Here is a 16,495-nt window from a genome sequence, read left to right as displayed (position 1 = left end):
TGGATCTTCCTGCACAAGATTTTCTGTAGAAGAGTGCGTGCTCCCAATGCTGTTGGATGGTCCTGCACTCCCTGTGGCTTGTTGCTGTATTGCCAGTAAGTTCATGTTCTCATTTGGATTCCCATACCTTAAATGCTCCTGAATTAAGCGCTGCAAAACATTTCCTGTTGCTACTTCCTCTGAACCTCGCATTTCAAATTTCGGAGCCCTGATGAGGTCCTGAGGAGGACGGCTGAAAAGTAGCTCTTTACCTAGAAAATAAGTTTGTTAAAATTTATATTTTGATAACTTAAAATACAGATGTTGGCCTTATTTGAATACAAATACAAGGCATGTTATTGTCCTGCATAGGACAGTCAAATATTGCAGTATATTGAAATCAATTATAAGCTGCAAATGTCAGCCTTGGCTTAAAAGCAGCATTTTCATACAAGTCAGAAAGTTAAGGGTACAAATCCATTGCAGAAACTTGAGCACAAATTCTAGGCAGGTTCTTCATTTGCATTGTAGTGTGTCCTTCAACTGAAATGTTCAACCAATTCTCTTTCTGCCCATGACACTATTTGAAAATGCAAAATGGATCTGATCATTGCTTTAAAACATATTACCTGATTATTTATGTTTTCCTAACTTTGTTATACACCCCTGTTCTATGTGTTTTGCAGTATATTACAAAGACTAAGTAGACTTCAAAAAATACTTCAATGTCTGTGAAGTGTCATGAAAGATGAGGAAAATGCAAGACCTTTTTTTGGGTGTCCAAAGGAGACATGTAATGCAATGGTTCTTTGGAATACATTGCCTCTGTTATTCTGTAAAACACTGGGGAGATAATCCAGGTTCATAAGAAAACAGTGAGTTCTCTGCTAAATATTTCAATATGAATAAAAATTCATATGCTTTAAAAATTGCCTATTCTCTCAATTCATCTAAAATTTAAAAGTTTAAAAGAAATAATCACACTATTTGCAGGTCAGAAGTGGTTTAATTTGAGCTTTCAGCTTCAAACACACATCTTGAATCACTCATGGATAGAAATAATTTTTCCAGACCCCCTTCTGATAGCAAGCAGAACTCAATTTTCATTTAACTCTTGCTATCAGTGAAAGTCATTCAGAAAGGTACCTTCTTCAGTTGCATCAGTTTCTCTATGTTTAATGGGAAATGCTCATGATACAGTTCAATCTTTCCATAAGAACCCTGTTTCATACAGATATCCACTTTGTTCTAATAGGCAGAAATGGTGTACCAGGGTAATGTACATCAAGGGAATCTGAAAATTAAAAGAAAATGTCAATTAACAATTTTATACCACATATGTATATGCTACTATGATAGATCAAAAAAGTCTTGTGTCCAACATATATCAATCCCACCACAGATACCACATTTCAAAGTGTCACACGATGATGCTGGAGGAACTCAGCAGGCCAGGCAGCATTGGTGGAGAAAAGCAGGCGGTCAACGTTTTGGGTCAGGACCCTTCTTCAGGCTGAAGATAGGAAGAGGGGAAGCCCAATATATAGGATGGAAAAACAGATCGTGGTTACGCATCTCCCCCTTGCCAGTCACTTCAACTCCCCCTCCCACGCTATCACAGATATGTCAGTCCTTGGCCTCCTCCACTGCTAGGAGAATTCCAAGTGCAAACTGGAGGAACAGCACCTCATTTTCCACCTTGGAACCTTGAAGCCTAACAGCATGAACAGTGAATTCTTCCACTTGAAGTAATCCCCACGCCCACCCCCAACCATGCCTCTTCTTGTCTTCCTTTTCTTAGTCTTCCTTTCTTCTACCCCCTTTTTTTTCCCTCACTTTGACCCATCCCCCAGTGGATCTGCTCTCCCCTCCTCCCCCGCATCTGCCTATCACTGTCTCTTACCTGCATCTACCTATCACCACCTTGTGCCCACCCTGCCTCCCCTCTTTGTCCATCTATCACTGCGCTACTTTTCCCCTCCTATATATTGGGCTTCCCTCTTTTCCCATCTTCAGTCCTGAAGAAGGGTCCTGACCTGAAACGTTGACCGCCTGCTTTTTCCCACTGATGCTGCCTGACCTGCTGAGTTCCTCCAGCATCATCGTGTTTTTCATCTAGATTCCAGCATCTGCAGTCCTTTGTTTCTCTTTCAAAGTGTCAGACAAAGTTACAGCAGTAAACAAGGAGAAGTGAAGCTAGCTACTAGCTTGGAGCCTGAATGTACTTTCAGCTGTTATGGCCATCAGGTTAACATCAAGTACTTCAGTTATCTGCATTTGCCTTTAACAGCTGTTGACCAAAAGGGGTGTGCCTGTTGATCAGAAAAACTTAACCTTACTCCAACTATGAGCAACAATACACCAAGTCTGCAACAAAGACTGGGTTGTCTAGGGTTCTTCATTGTAAATACTATCTTTTGATGATTTTTACTATAGTAGAAAGACAACAGAAGTATAATTTAACAGTAATTTGGCTTTTAGCTTATTTTTATTTGCTTTGTGTTCTTCCTGTACTTTTAAAACCAATCCAGTGCAAAATATCAATATTCCTTGAATTTTATTTTTTCTTCCTATTTTCTTCACCATTAGATACCACCAAAAATTAAAGACACTGACCCAATTAGATTGGTAATTTAATAATATCTCCAAATTCCTATGCACTGTGCATAGCTCCCCCCTTCTATTTTCCTTAAAAGGAAATTTAAACTTAGTATCAAAGTTGAGTTTATTGTCATATGCACAAGTACATGTACGCACAGGGTGCAATGAAAAACTTACCTGCAGCAGCATCACAGGCACATAGCATCATATAAGCAGCATTCACAAGAAAAACCTAATTAAATTATACACAACGTTTACAAGAAAGAACACAATTAGAATGAAAAAAACACGAAGTCCATTTTAGTTCAAAGTGATCAAAGTGGTCATAGCGCTGCTAAACTGGTTGTGCCAGTTGGTTCAAGAACCGAATGGTTGAAGGAAGTAGCTATTCTTGAACCTGGTGGTGTGGGACTTCAGGCTTCTGTACCTCCTGCCTGATGGTGGCTATGAGAACTAATGAGCCTTTGAAACTGTGTCCTCAAAGATTGCAACCAATAAGCAACTTCTCCATTTTGTTTTGAGTAACTGATCAATACCTCACATTCCAATGTCCCTCATCTTTGGTAGAAATTTTTTGCGATGCGTGCTTCACTCTGCTTGTATCAACAAAACTGAACCAGCAGAGAAGTACAGTATACAGCTGATACTCTTGTTCTTGTTAGCAACCAGCTTCTGCAGAAACTAAACAATGCTGCCAAGCCAAGACCGTAGAATTGATGGCAACTACCTGGGATGCCAAACTACTTCATTGTGAAGAGAATTCAAAATGTTTAAAATTTGAAATTAAAAATAGGAACAGTAATAGTAATGTTTACAAAAATGTTGAAATCAAAAGTTCAGCTGCCATCAGGAGTGGTACAGGTCAAAGAGCATGAAAACTAGACAGAGTTTCATCCGAAAGAGGAGAAGTTCATTTAGAAATTGAGCCATTAAGAGCAGAAATTACCAAGAACAGTGGTAAAAAAAGATCAAAACAAAATTCTGGAAAACAGAAATAACCAAATTTGAAGCCAAAATTAAGAAACAGTACTGTCTTCACTATGCCCTTGAATTGGCTGAGAAATTAGTTTTGATAACAGGTTTGATAAGGTTTGAGGCTGTCAATTTTATTAAATCAATTCTTTCTGCAAATTTTAATGGGGTAAATGCATTCTACTGATATTTTTTTCTGGAATTACTTGTCAGCCACTAGCTACCAGCTGTAAAGGGTGAGAAAAAGTCCACAGTTAATCTTCTCCCTATAAGGCTGCAGTAAATCAAAAGCAACTGTGCTGAAAAATACAAGCTAAAGCTTACATAGAGATTGTTATATCCATGGAGGAATTGACTGCTGTATGTCACTATAGCTTTGGTGTCATTGCCCGTATCCCTAAAATTATCTGCGATTTTTGCTACCTATAGTAAGTCTATGTCCCTATCCTTGTGAATATCGATGGCATAGTGTACTCCAAAGCTTTTTTGAGTGACACGAGAACGTCACTCAAAAGTGAAAGTGCAACAGACAGCAAAAGTCTTTAACACTAGGGGAAGCTTTCTGGAGAAGTATCTGGTTGCACAAGCAGAAAAAGTTCCATCAGTACGTGGATTGATCATTTTGTGGCCTCAAAGTATTTTTTATATTTAAGATCTTATTTAACATTTTAAACAATTAAAAGTAGTAAGAACAATGCAGTACGTGGGGAAAAAAAATCAGAAATAACAGAAATGAGGCCAAAGTGTTTTGACCAGTACTTTTCATGATGTTTATTTTGAAGTAAACAATTGCAATTTAATTCCTTAATGGAATAAATTGCCTACAATGAAAGTTAGTGCTGATATTTGTCGCTTTGACAGAATGTTCAGATCTGCACATTGATACATTTGAGGGGAAGGGAATCACATACCGCTTGGTTAACAGAAGTTGGAGTGCATTAGAGGAGCAAAGAGATCTCGAGCTGTAAGTAAACAAATCATTAAAACATGCAACAGAGGTTAAAGGACATTTTTTTAAAACAGTATATTGGGAAGGAGATAACTGAAATCCAAAAACCTCATCTCCAGCAAACTGCCTGTTGGATTGGAGTTAATCATCAGAAATAATGGGAAACCATTCAATCTACAGTGACTACACTACAGAATCAACGCTACCCGAACCTCAAATGCTGAGCTGCAATATGCAAACAATGCTCACATTTGTGAAGCTCAGAGACTAAAATCCAAGACATCATCAGCTTGATCACTAAAGCAGGAGAGGATAGCCTTACACTCAGCATCTACAAGGCTAAGGTGATCTACGAATCTTCCTCCACTTCTTTCCACCAATAGCCTGATACCCCAGAAAATTTGTATTACTTCCCATATCTTAAGAGTCTCCTCTTGACAATGATTAAATTCATCACTGCCTTCTTAAGTACCAGCACAGCCTTTGGGTAATTAGGGAAAAAGGTATTGAAGATCAAGACCTCAGGCCTGCTGTAAAACTCATGATCTACTGGGCAGCTGTGATCCCTGCCTTCTTAAATCCTTCTGAGACCTGGAGTACATACAGCATTCATCTCAAGGTTCTGGAAGAATATGACCAAACTCATCTCATCAAAATCCACTGGAATGCTAAGCAAACCAATACCAGTGTCCTCCGTCAGACAACATCCTTAGTATTAGGGCCCTATTTATGTTGTCAGCTATGCTGGACTGGCCAAGTTATTCACATACCTGACACCAGTCCCCCCAAAACAGCCTATTCTGAGCTCTGTCATGAGAAAAGATTCCCAGCACACAGAGAGAACGATTCAAGGATGCATTCAAAGCTTCCTTGAAGCAGTGTAATATCCAAACCAACTCTTGGGAACTCCAGCCCATGGCCACTAAAAGTGTGAAAGGAACATTTGGTATCAAGAACCTCAAGGCCATTGGGCCCTGTGTAAGTGTCAGAAGGAGCACATTACCTCACAAACTACCCACCAGCCCACTCTGTCAGCCACTTCCTGTACCATTTATGGAAGAGTCTGTGGGTCTCTGTCAGAATCAGAATATTATCATTGACTTATATGACATGAAGTTTGTTGCTTTGTGGCAGCAGTACAGTAGAAAAGGCATGAAATTACTATAAATTACAAAAATTAATAAATAGTGCAAAAAGAAAAGGAATAACAAGGTGGTGTTCATGGGTTCATGGAGCATTCAGAAATCTGATGGCGGAGGGGAAGAAGCTATTCCTGAATTGTTGACTATGGATTGACTGTGGATTTAGACATCTTAGAACCCACAAAATTATGGTATAGCAAGTCATCCTCAATCCAAAGGGAATGTCTATGAAGGTGGCAGGCCAGAGCAATTTTCTCTTAAAAAGTGAATGCTAAGATAGGATCTAACTCTACTGAGGTATGTAGAGCAAATCTTTTCATTTATAGAGAATCCAAAATTGGAAATCATAAAAGTCAATCGCTAATAAACCCAATAAGAATTCAGGAGAACCTTATGTTGTTAAAGACCAGCAAAAGCTGGAACGCGTTACCACTGGTAATAGTTGAGGCATTTTAGGGAAGATTAGAATAGCAAAGGGGAATAGGAGAATATACTGATATGGTTAGAAGGGTGGAATGAAGATTGGTGGCAGCATAAATACAAAACAGGCCATTATTGGTACATTAAATTGATGTTGCAACAGGCCACTGATGATTGTTACATGGGTGAACCCTTCAGTGTAAATTTCAACTGCACATTTTCACAATTTGGAAGGATTGTAGCCCGAGGTCAGGCAAGTAGTCGGGTTCAGCAGTGAACAATGGGTTAGGCTTTGGAAGCAGTGAAGTATGATGAGGGAGGAAGGGAAGTGGGCATAAGATCAAAAGGCAAGTAGTGTGACTAACTTTACAGCATTCTCAATCCAGTGCTCTGTTACTGAAACATGGCTGTCCCAGATGTGACTAACAATGATTGCTCTCAGGACAATTTAGTCGAAGTTCTCTTGCAATACTCCAGAAGGGACAAGGCAATGAGAATATTGCACTCAGCTCAGAAACAAGTTAGGCCACAAAGGTGACTTGCTCCTGCCTGGTCGAGTTTTGAGTGTTACATAAAATGATCTGGAAATAGTCATTACCCTGCTTCACAACAAAAACAAAAAGCTTTCAGATGTATAAAACAGAAAAATGTCATGCTTTTAACTTTCTAGGCATTTGTAATTCTGGAAGATCTACCACAACAGAACATTTGAACACAAAACCCCACGCCTGGAAATCATGCACAATGGTCAACAAAATGCTACAATTTTTCCATCTTGAAGATTAAATGCAATTATTAAATTAAAAAAATTAACCAACATTTTAAAAATCAAAATATCTTACTTAAATTTAGAAACCAAGTTTAATAATCTAACCTGGCCTTTTTGGTCAGAAATAAAACCTATTTTGCAATTGCCAAAAAAAAATGGACTTGTGGACAGGCCTTTTTCAAAGCTACTGTACTATAATGATGAAGATTAATTTTGTGTGGAATTATCAGGTGCTATTGAGTTAACTGACGTCAGGCAGAACAGTATGACAGCACTAAATGTTCATCAATGCCTTCTGGCTAGGAAGGGGGAAAGTGGCCGAGGTAGTGTTCCGGCTGGGAAGCTCATCCACGTGGATATTGGCAGAAGATTGTGACTGAAATCTTGCAGCTCAAGATCTTATTAAAACATTGTGGTTTCTTACTGTGGACATTTTAAAGACAGTTATGTATTTCATAAGGTGTTGGGAGACATGAAGGGAAAGAAAATTGAAAAATCAGTTGAAGGTGGTGCATAAAAAATTAGATAACTGAATGCACAGACTTTGATAAAAGTGGCTTAATTGAAGTAGAATTTAATACGTTGAGAGAAACTCAAATACAAGTGAAAGAAGATCTGAAGCAAGAGAACAGCACTAGAGCAGTAAAGCAACAAAATTGGAATAAGAATGTTTGTCCCATGGCTTTCCATGAATGCCTCCTGATGTATTTACAATTACAAACCACATCTTCCACTCATCAATGTGCTGCCTCAGGGAGGACACATCACAGCCAATCACTGAAGCCTTACAAGCAGCTGCCTCTACTTCCTGAATTGGTTTTCTAAATCCCACCCACATGAATACCTGCTGTCAAGCTGTCATTGAAGCTAATATGCGACAAATCTTCACGAAACATTAATGTGGCCCCTGAATGTTACATGCCAGTTAGTTTAAAAAACTGGAGTTAAACACTGAGGCCTGGGTTTTTGGCTGTAATAACAGTGAAACTATCAGTGCTCACCATCCTATTTCCATGAAGTTAACAGCAACTTTGGGATTTGATATGAGCATTCTTTAAACATATAAATCCTGAAGTTGTCAATGATTTAGCCCTCCTCCACAGGCTGTGGTTAATAGCCCTCTTTACAGAATCAAGGGACCACTTGTACTGTAATGAATTTAAGTTATTTCTAAACAAACCCCACTGTAAGATTTACTGTAAAGCTACACTTTGCTGCAGAAAGCCTAAGTTTTTAAATGTGTCCAACTCAGCAAACATTCTGACCCTTATAAAATTTTAATGTTACATATGAATGAATCCCATTACCAAGGAAGTAGTTACAGAAAATCAAAGGAGAATCAAGTAGAGTCAACATTGTTTTAAGAATGGGAAGTAGTGTCTGACAAATTGATTACTGTTTTTGGAGAATCTAACTAGCAGGGTGAATAAAGGAGAAAAGAGCAGATGTGCTGTGGATTTCGCGAAGCTAACTTCAAAGTAATTGCACAAGGTAAGATGTGATGACAAAAGAGGTATTAGCACAGAGAAAGAATTAGGTGGCAATCAAGAACCAAAAGCTTACTGAAGCACGGGGACCTAAGGCCCACCCCATCCTCCTGGCTAATGTACAGTCTCTAGGAAAATAAAATTGAATATCTCAGAGCAAGACTACAGTACCAGAAGGGACATCAGGGGACTGTTGTGTACTCTGCTTCACAGAGACATGGCTCACCCCCACCACTCCAGACACAGTGCTCCAGCCCGAGGGCTTCACCATTTACCATCCACCGCATGGACTGGACGGCTGCATCAAGTAAAGGCAGAGCTGTTTGCTTCATGATTAACTCTTTGTGATACACAAACATGGCAATTCTGTCTCACTCCTGCCCCCTGACCTAAACATCTGGCGGTCAAGTGTCATCCATTCTACCTGCCGAAGGAGTTCTCCGCCGTCATCCTGGTCACAGTGTACATTCCACCCTGGAAAACGTCAAGCTGAGCCCCTTGATCAACAGTCACGAGACAGCACACCCTGATGCCTTCCCATTCAACATGGGGGCTTCAACCAGGCTAGCTGAAAGAAACATCTGACCAACTACCACTAACGTATCACCAGCAGAATCCAGAGGAGTCAAAACACTTGATCACTGTTACCACCACCATCAAGAAGATTTACCGTGTCATCCCACGCCTGCACCTTGACAAGTCTGGCACCTGGCTGTACTTCTACCTCCGGCATATAGGACTGCAGCACAAGTGGCGAGGACCACAAAGGCCTGGTCAAGGGAGGCGGAGCAGCATTTACAGGACTGGACCATATTTAGGGATTCATATTCGGATCTGAATGATATGCCACAGCTGTCACCAACTTCATCAAGACCTGCGTGGATGAGTGTATGCCTTCGAAAATATACTGAGTTTTCCCAAACCAGAAGCCCTGGATGAACCAGGAATTCAGTCTGCTGAGGGCTAGAAGATCTGTGATGTTCAAGACCAGCGGTCCAGAATCCTACAAGAAGTCCAGGTACAACCTACAGAAGGCCATCGTGAGCACGAAAAGGCAATTCCGTGTGAAGTTAGAGACACAATCAGATGCACGCAGCTGTGACAGGGTTTGCATGCCAATACTTTAAGGCAAAACCTAACAGCATAAATGGCAGTGATTGCTTCACTCCCCAGTGAGCTTAACACCTTTTATGCATGCTTTGAAAGGGAAAATAACACTACACCTGTGCGAATACCCATAGCATCCAGCGGCTCTGTGATCTCTGTCTCAGAGGCCAATGTCAAAACACCCTTCAAGAGGGTGAACCTTTGCAAGGTGTTAGGCCCCGACGGTGTACCTGGCTGGATACTAAAAACCTAGGCTGACCAACTGGCTGGAGTGTTCAGGGATATCTTCAATCTCTCACTGCTGCAGTCTGAGATTCCCACCTGCTTCAAATGGCAGCAATCATACCGGTATGCATGAAGAGCAGGGTAAGCTGCCTCAATGACTATCACTTGGTAGCACTCACACCTATCATGATGAAATGCTTTGAGAGGTTGGTTACGGCTAGGAGTAACTCCAGCCTGAGCAAGGATCTGGAACCGCTGCAATTTGCCTACTGCCACAACAGGTCTACAGCGATTGCAATCTCACTGGCTCTCCGCTCTGCTTTGGAGCAGCTAGAAAACAGCAAAACATATGTCAGGCTGCTGTTTATCAATTACAGCTCGGTGTTCAATATCATCATCCTCTCAGTATTAATTATCAAGCTTCAAAACCTGGACCTCCGTACCTCCCTCTGCAATTGTATCCTTGACTTCCTTATCGGGAGAGCACAGTCAGTGCAGATCGGTGATAACATCTCCTCCTCACTGACAATCAACACAGGTGCACCTCAAGGATGTGTGCTTAGCCTACTGCTCTAGTCTCTACTCTCATAACTGTGTGGCTAAGCACAGCTCAAACACCATCTATAAATTCGCAGATGACACCACTCTTGTTGGTGAAATCTCAGATGGGGACGAGGAGGCGTACAGGAGTGAGATAGTTCCACTAGTTGAGTGGTGTCACAACAACATTAGCAAACCACGGAATTGATTGTGGACTTCAGGAAGGGTAAGTCGGGAGAACGCACACTGGTCCTCACTGAGGGGTCAGCAGTGGAAAGGGTGTCAACATCTCAGAGGATCTATCCTGGGCTCAACACATTGACGCAATCACGAAGAAGGCATGCCAGCAGCTCTGCTTCATTAGGAGTTTGAGGAGATTTGGTACGTCACCAAAGGCTCTTGCAAATTTCTACAGATGTATAGTGGAGAGCATTCTGACTGGCTGCATCACCACCTGGTATGGAGGCTCCAATGCACAGGATCACAAGAGGCTGCACAGGGTTGTAGACTCAGCCACCTCCATCATGGGCACAACCCTCCCCACCATTGAGGACATCTTCCAGAGGTAGTGCCTCAAGAAGGCAGCATCCATCACTTAGGACCCTCAGCATCTGGGATATGCCCTCTTCTTGTTACTACCATTGAGGAGGTACAGGAGACCCACACTCAACAATTTAGGAACAGCTTCTTCCCTTCCATCATCAGTTTTATGAATAATTCATGAACACTACCTCATTATTCCTTTTTTGCACTATTTATTTATTTTGTAATTTATAGTAATTTTTGTCTTTGCACTGTATTGCTGCTGCAAAATAAAACAAATTTCACATCATACAAGTCAGTGATAATAAACCAGATTTTGATTCTAAAAGGCTTATGCACAGCTGGCAGGCTGTAACTAAGTGGGGTAACTACAGGAATAAGTGCTGGGGTCTCATACATTTGAGATTAAATGACCTCTGCAGGTGAAAGGGTCCAAGTGTAACATTGCCAAATTTGTTAACAATACAATGTTACATGGAAAGCAAGTTTTGTGGAAGGTACAGAGGGATATACTTCTTTTGCAGGCTGTTTAGAGAGGGTTCATGAAGTTAATTTCTGAAATAAAGAGGTTGTTTGAGTAAAGTTGAGCCTATCTGCACTGGAGTTTAGAAGGAAGAGAGTGACCTTACTGGAAATTGTAGGATTCTGAGGGGGCTCCACAAGACAAATGGTGTGAGGATACCTCCCCTCATGGGGGAAATCTAGAACTAGGGTCATAGTTTTAGAATAAGGAATGCCCCATTTAAGACTAAAAATGAGGAGGGTCTTCTTTCAGTATTATGAATTTTTGAAATTCTCTCCCCAGAGTTGTGGAGGATAAATCACTAAATATATTCAAGGCCAAGGCAGACAGGTTCTTCATCTACAGAGAAGTCAAGGATTATAGGGAACAGACAAGAAATTAGATGCTAAGACCAAGATCAGATTACCCAAGATCTTATTCAACAGCAGAGCTTACTTGAGGGCCAATTGGCAAATCCTGTGGTTATTTAGCATTTATTGTAATTCCTGCATGATGCTCCAAGACATTTGCTGAAAAAGTTAACTAATGGCTGTTTACTGGTTTGCTGTCATGAGAATTCTTTAATATGATTGGTTGCTCAGGCCAATCTGATGGACGTCACTATTGAGACAAGGATCCCACGAACCACTGCCTGACATGAAGTGACTCAGAAAATGCCACGTCAGGGATTGCTAGATCTTTGTCTGCAGCATTTTGAGGAAAACAGTGAGCACCGTTGCTTTGTTACTAACCATAAATACTGTGCCAAAATGTAGGCAACTTAGAAAAAAAAAAGGCTTGATACATTAAATCAGCACACAATATATGCTGCACTATCCTTAAAATATGCATTTTTTAAAAAAAAAGCATACAATCTTAAAATCTGCATCTTCAACAATAATAACTATTTTTAAATGTTAAAATGTTTGTTATTTTTCCAAAGTAGTGATCATGGTTGGACTTGAGTATCATACTCCAAGGAATGAGTGAACCTCACAAATACCTTGGAGAGACCCAGCTCCCAGCTCAACATCGCTCCATTTCTAGGGCCAAAAGCCTGGCTGGTTCCAGATGTACTAAGGAAGTATGCTGATGAAAGTGTAATCAGTGGTCCTCTTTATTAACACATCAGCACTTTACAATCACTTAGTCTTCCTTGAGTTTCTTTTCTGTGTATGCAAGAACAAAATTCTGTACAAATGCAACCTCAGACACTATCTTTTTGATACCAATACTCAAGTTTGGACGGACGGAACTGAAGTGCCATTTAGGGAGTATCAATCCAGTTTCAAAAGCCCACAGCATAAAATATACTTTCAAGGTACAATCAAGAAAGCTTTAAAATGTACTTGAAATTCATTCCCAGGAGCTGTCTACTGTTCTCATTTCCACCTTGTGGAATATTGTAATCTCATACTTATAAGTGTTCACTATCATTGCAGTTAAAGATAGACAGTTTCTTGGTTTTGTACATCAATACAAATTTGAAAACATGTTGGGCTAAATTTCAACTTTGACCGGGATAACAAATTGGCAGAAAGTCAACCTTGTCATGCACCATATCCGGTCAACTTCAATGGAGATAAGAATCAGGTGGTTGCATTAATGGCAACATTCCCTTTTAAGCTGAACATTACAACTCCTTTCCTAGCAATATCTAAAAAACATCATTAGCAATAGTAACAACAATAGTTTTGTTTTGTATCTAAATGTAAAGAAACTTAATCCCTGTAGGATAATTTTCTTCCGCCCCGAGATAGCTAAGCACACGCCCCTGGACCTGGCTGCTTCCACCATATGGATCCAGACACAGTCTTCACTGGGAGTCTAGCTCTCAGCACATTACGGTGGTCTGGGGCAGTGCTCTATGAGGCTTCTCTTAGCTAAAGCGAATGAATTTAACAAAACACCTTCCTCCAAGCTGAGGTTTCTCCTATTAATTTCAATGGGACTGCTATGCTTGCACCATATTTAATTATTCTATCAAGCAAAAGGTTGTGCTGCAGCCTAAGCTCCCAAATAGCCCATTTCCAAGTTTATCTATGTCTAAATTTGTGTGCTAGTATTAAAGAAAAAGTAATGTTGCATTTCTTTATATTTCAGATAACAGCAGGGACACAACCTTTGTTACTTAGCTGTGACATTTCCTATACATGCAACTACACCCTGAAGGGTGTCAACTTCAATGCCAACATATCAACAGATGCTCATTGTGGAAAAATTTTAGACAGAAATAAATTTATGCAGCATATTAATGCTCCTGTATGAAACACACATTCATAATTCATCCATGATACATTCCTGATTGTAGCCAGGACTAACTTGGCGAAACAGTGGTTAGAGTGAGACACTAGGTATTTGGATAAAGCAGCCACTTATTTGTTTGTAACGAATAACTGTGCTCACTGAAATGATTGATGCCATTATGGAGAAAAAAAGGAATCTTCTAATTCAATAACTAGGAGGAAAATTCCTTTGAATAACTAAACCATCTTAAGGAGGTTTACATTAAAACAAAACTTATCAGCAATTGCCTAAAGTAATGATGTTAAGTTCATCCTAAAGTGGCAAACTAAAGATGCCTCACATTCTTTGTAATTCTCTGGTGTCACTGGCCCATGCTGGTGTTTGATTCTATACCAAGTCTCCTTCTATTCATTTGGCCAACACTTCAAAGATACTTCAATGGCTGTAAAAGCACTGGATAACTAACCCAGGATATAAAAGGGTCCATACAACCGCTACATTTAGTTATTTCTTTTATTTATCTACCTTCCCCCCAAATGCCCACAATTATTCATTTCAAAACCTCCAACAAAATTAAAGTGAGTGAAAAATATTAGACAGCTGATCCCATCACCCCAACCCCTTCACAGACTTCTGGCATGACTTTTCTTTCACTAGGGGATATGATAAGTACATTATAATTTAGGGAGGGAGTGTAATACTGTATAACAGAAGATAAACACTACACGTTTCCAACCATCACCAATGCACCCCTTCTCTTCTGTCAGCATTTCCTGCAAGATTCAAACCCTGGAAAGATCCTTTGCATCTGTTAACTATCCATTGACCTCATCTTTAGAAATGTACCTACAGCTATCCTCATGCCTTTGTCAGAAATGAAATGCCAATTAATGCTAAATTTTCACAACTGTGTGCAAGCCATCTACTGAGAACTGGGTTAACATCCCATGCATTTTACCAGAGTCCTACATGGCCAGTAGTAGGGAGACACTTTCCTCCTCTCCTACATCTTTTTAACTCTTGACAGCTTCTTCTGTATATCTCCCCGCATCATAACTGCAGTTAAAGGCACAGGCATTGAAACAGGGAAGTCACCATCAAGTTTGCTTCCACACTTTCTCGTCCCTTACAAATGTTTTTTCTCCCCCTATTGTTCTACTACTTATATCTTGTGCTGGCTTTAGTTAAGGGCAAGAAGAGGGTGCAAGATGGATTTAACAGGCAGGGTTAAAGATAACCCCAAGAGGTTCTTCAGTTATATTAACAGTAAAAGGGTGACTAGGGAGAGACTAGGTCCTCTTAAAGACCATCAGGGCCACCTATGTGTGGAGCCACAGGAGATGGCTGAGATCTTAAATGTCTATTTCTCCTTGGTGTTTACTGAGGATATCATGGATGCCAAAGAAATGAGGGTAATGAGTAGTGAGGTCTTGGATCATATGCTTATTCTGAGGAAGGAGGTACATGCAGCCTTGAAAGGGCATCAAGGTGGGCAAATGTCCAGGGCCTGACCAAGCGCACCTCCAGACGTTATGGAAGGCCGGGAAGAAATCGCGGAGGCCCTTGTAGAGATATTTGCTTTGTCATTAGCCACTAGCGAAGTTCCAGAAGACTGGAGGGTGGTTATGTTGTTCCATTGTTCAAGAAGTGTAGCAAGGACAGGCCAGGGAACTACAGCCAGGTGAGCCTGACTTCAGTTGTAGGGAAGTTACTGGAGGGAATTCCGAGGGACAAGATCTACTATCACTTCGATAGTCAAGGCCTGATCAGGAATAGTCAGCATGGTTTTGTGTGTGGGGAGGTCATGTCTGACGAATCTTTTGGAGTTTTTGAAGAGGTAACTAAGGGGATAGATGAAGGGTAGGACAGTGAATGTTGTCCATATAGACTTCAGCAAGAGAAATAAAAGGACTGCAGGATGCTGGAATCAAGATGAAAGAACAACAAGATGCTGGAGGAACCCAGCAGGCCAGGCAGCATCTGTGATGAAAAATAGCCGATCAACGTTTCGGGTCAGGACCCTTCTTCAGGATGCTGCCTGGCCTGCTGAGTTCCTCCAGCATCTTGTTGTTTTTGGACTTCAGCAAGGCCTTTGACAAGGTCCCACATGGCAGACTGATCTGGAAGGTTAGGGTCGCATGGGATTCAGGGGAAGCCAGTGAAGTGGATTCAGAATTGGCTCGATGATAGGAAGCAGATGGTGATGACTGAAGGTCGATTCTCCAACTGGAGGCCTGTGACTGGTGGGGTGCCCCAGGAGTCGATGTTGGGACTTCTGTCATTCATTATACATGTATAATATTTGGATATGAACATACACAGCACAATTAGCAAGTGTGCTGATGATACTAAATTAGGGGGGCTTGTTTATAGTGAAGCAGGTTACAATAAATTGCAAAGAGACCTTGATCAGTTAGGGAGAAGGGCTAAGTAATGGCAAATGGATTTCAACTTGGATAAGTGTGAGGTGACACATTTTAGACATTCAAAACAGGATAGGAATGACAGGGCACTGATGAGTGTTGTGAACAGAGAGACCTGGGAGTACAAGTGCACAGTTCACTGAAAGTGGCCGTGCAAGTAGACAGGGTGGTGAAGAAGGTGTTTAGCATGCTGGCCTTCAATAGTCAGGGCATCGAGTTTAGGAGCAGAGACATTATGTTTCAGTTACACAAGTCATTGGTGAGGTTACACTTGGAGTACTGTGTACAGTTTTGGTCACTCTGTTATAGGAAAGACATTGTCAAGCTGGAGAGGGTGCAGAAGAGATTTACAAGGACACTACCTGGACTAGAGGTCCTGAGTTATAGGCAAAGGTGGGCCACAGTGGATCTTTATTCCTTGGAGTGTAGGAAAATGAGGGGTGAGCTCATAGAAGTTTATAAAATCATGAGGGGTATGGATAAGGTGGATGGTCATAGTCTTTTCCCCAGGGTTGGGAGTCCAAAACCAGAGAGCACATGCAGTACACAAGAGGGGAGAGATTTAAAAGAGAGCTGAGAGGTAACTTCT

The 16,495-nt window shown here is 40.9% G+C and overlaps 1 protein-coding gene across 1 annotated transcript in view; it reads right to left on the bottom strand.

The window, feature by feature from the left end:
* amotl1 (angiomotin like 1) overlaps window positions 1-16,495 on the bottom strand; it is a 111,931-nt gene that overhangs the window by 57,385 nt on the left and 38,051 nt on the right. Inside the window, 2 exon segments of the mRNA XM_052026757.1 lie at window positions 3-251; window positions 1,126-1,273. Of these exon segments, the coding sequence (XP_051882717.1) occupies window positions 3-192 (190 nt within the window). The 5' untranslated portion in view covers window positions 193-251; window positions 1,126-1,273.

Source organism: Pristis pectinata, chromosome 11 (assembly GCF_009764475.1).
Source record: "Pristis pectinata isolate sPriPec2 chromosome 11, sPriPec2.1.pri, whole genome shotgun sequence".
Taxonomy (NCBI): domain Eukaryota; kingdom Metazoa; phylum Chordata; class Chondrichthyes; order Rhinopristiformes; family Pristidae; genus Pristis; species Pristis pectinata.
The sequence above is the reverse complement of the archived record's forward strand: the minus strand, read 5'-3'. Positions and strand labels throughout refer to the sequence as shown.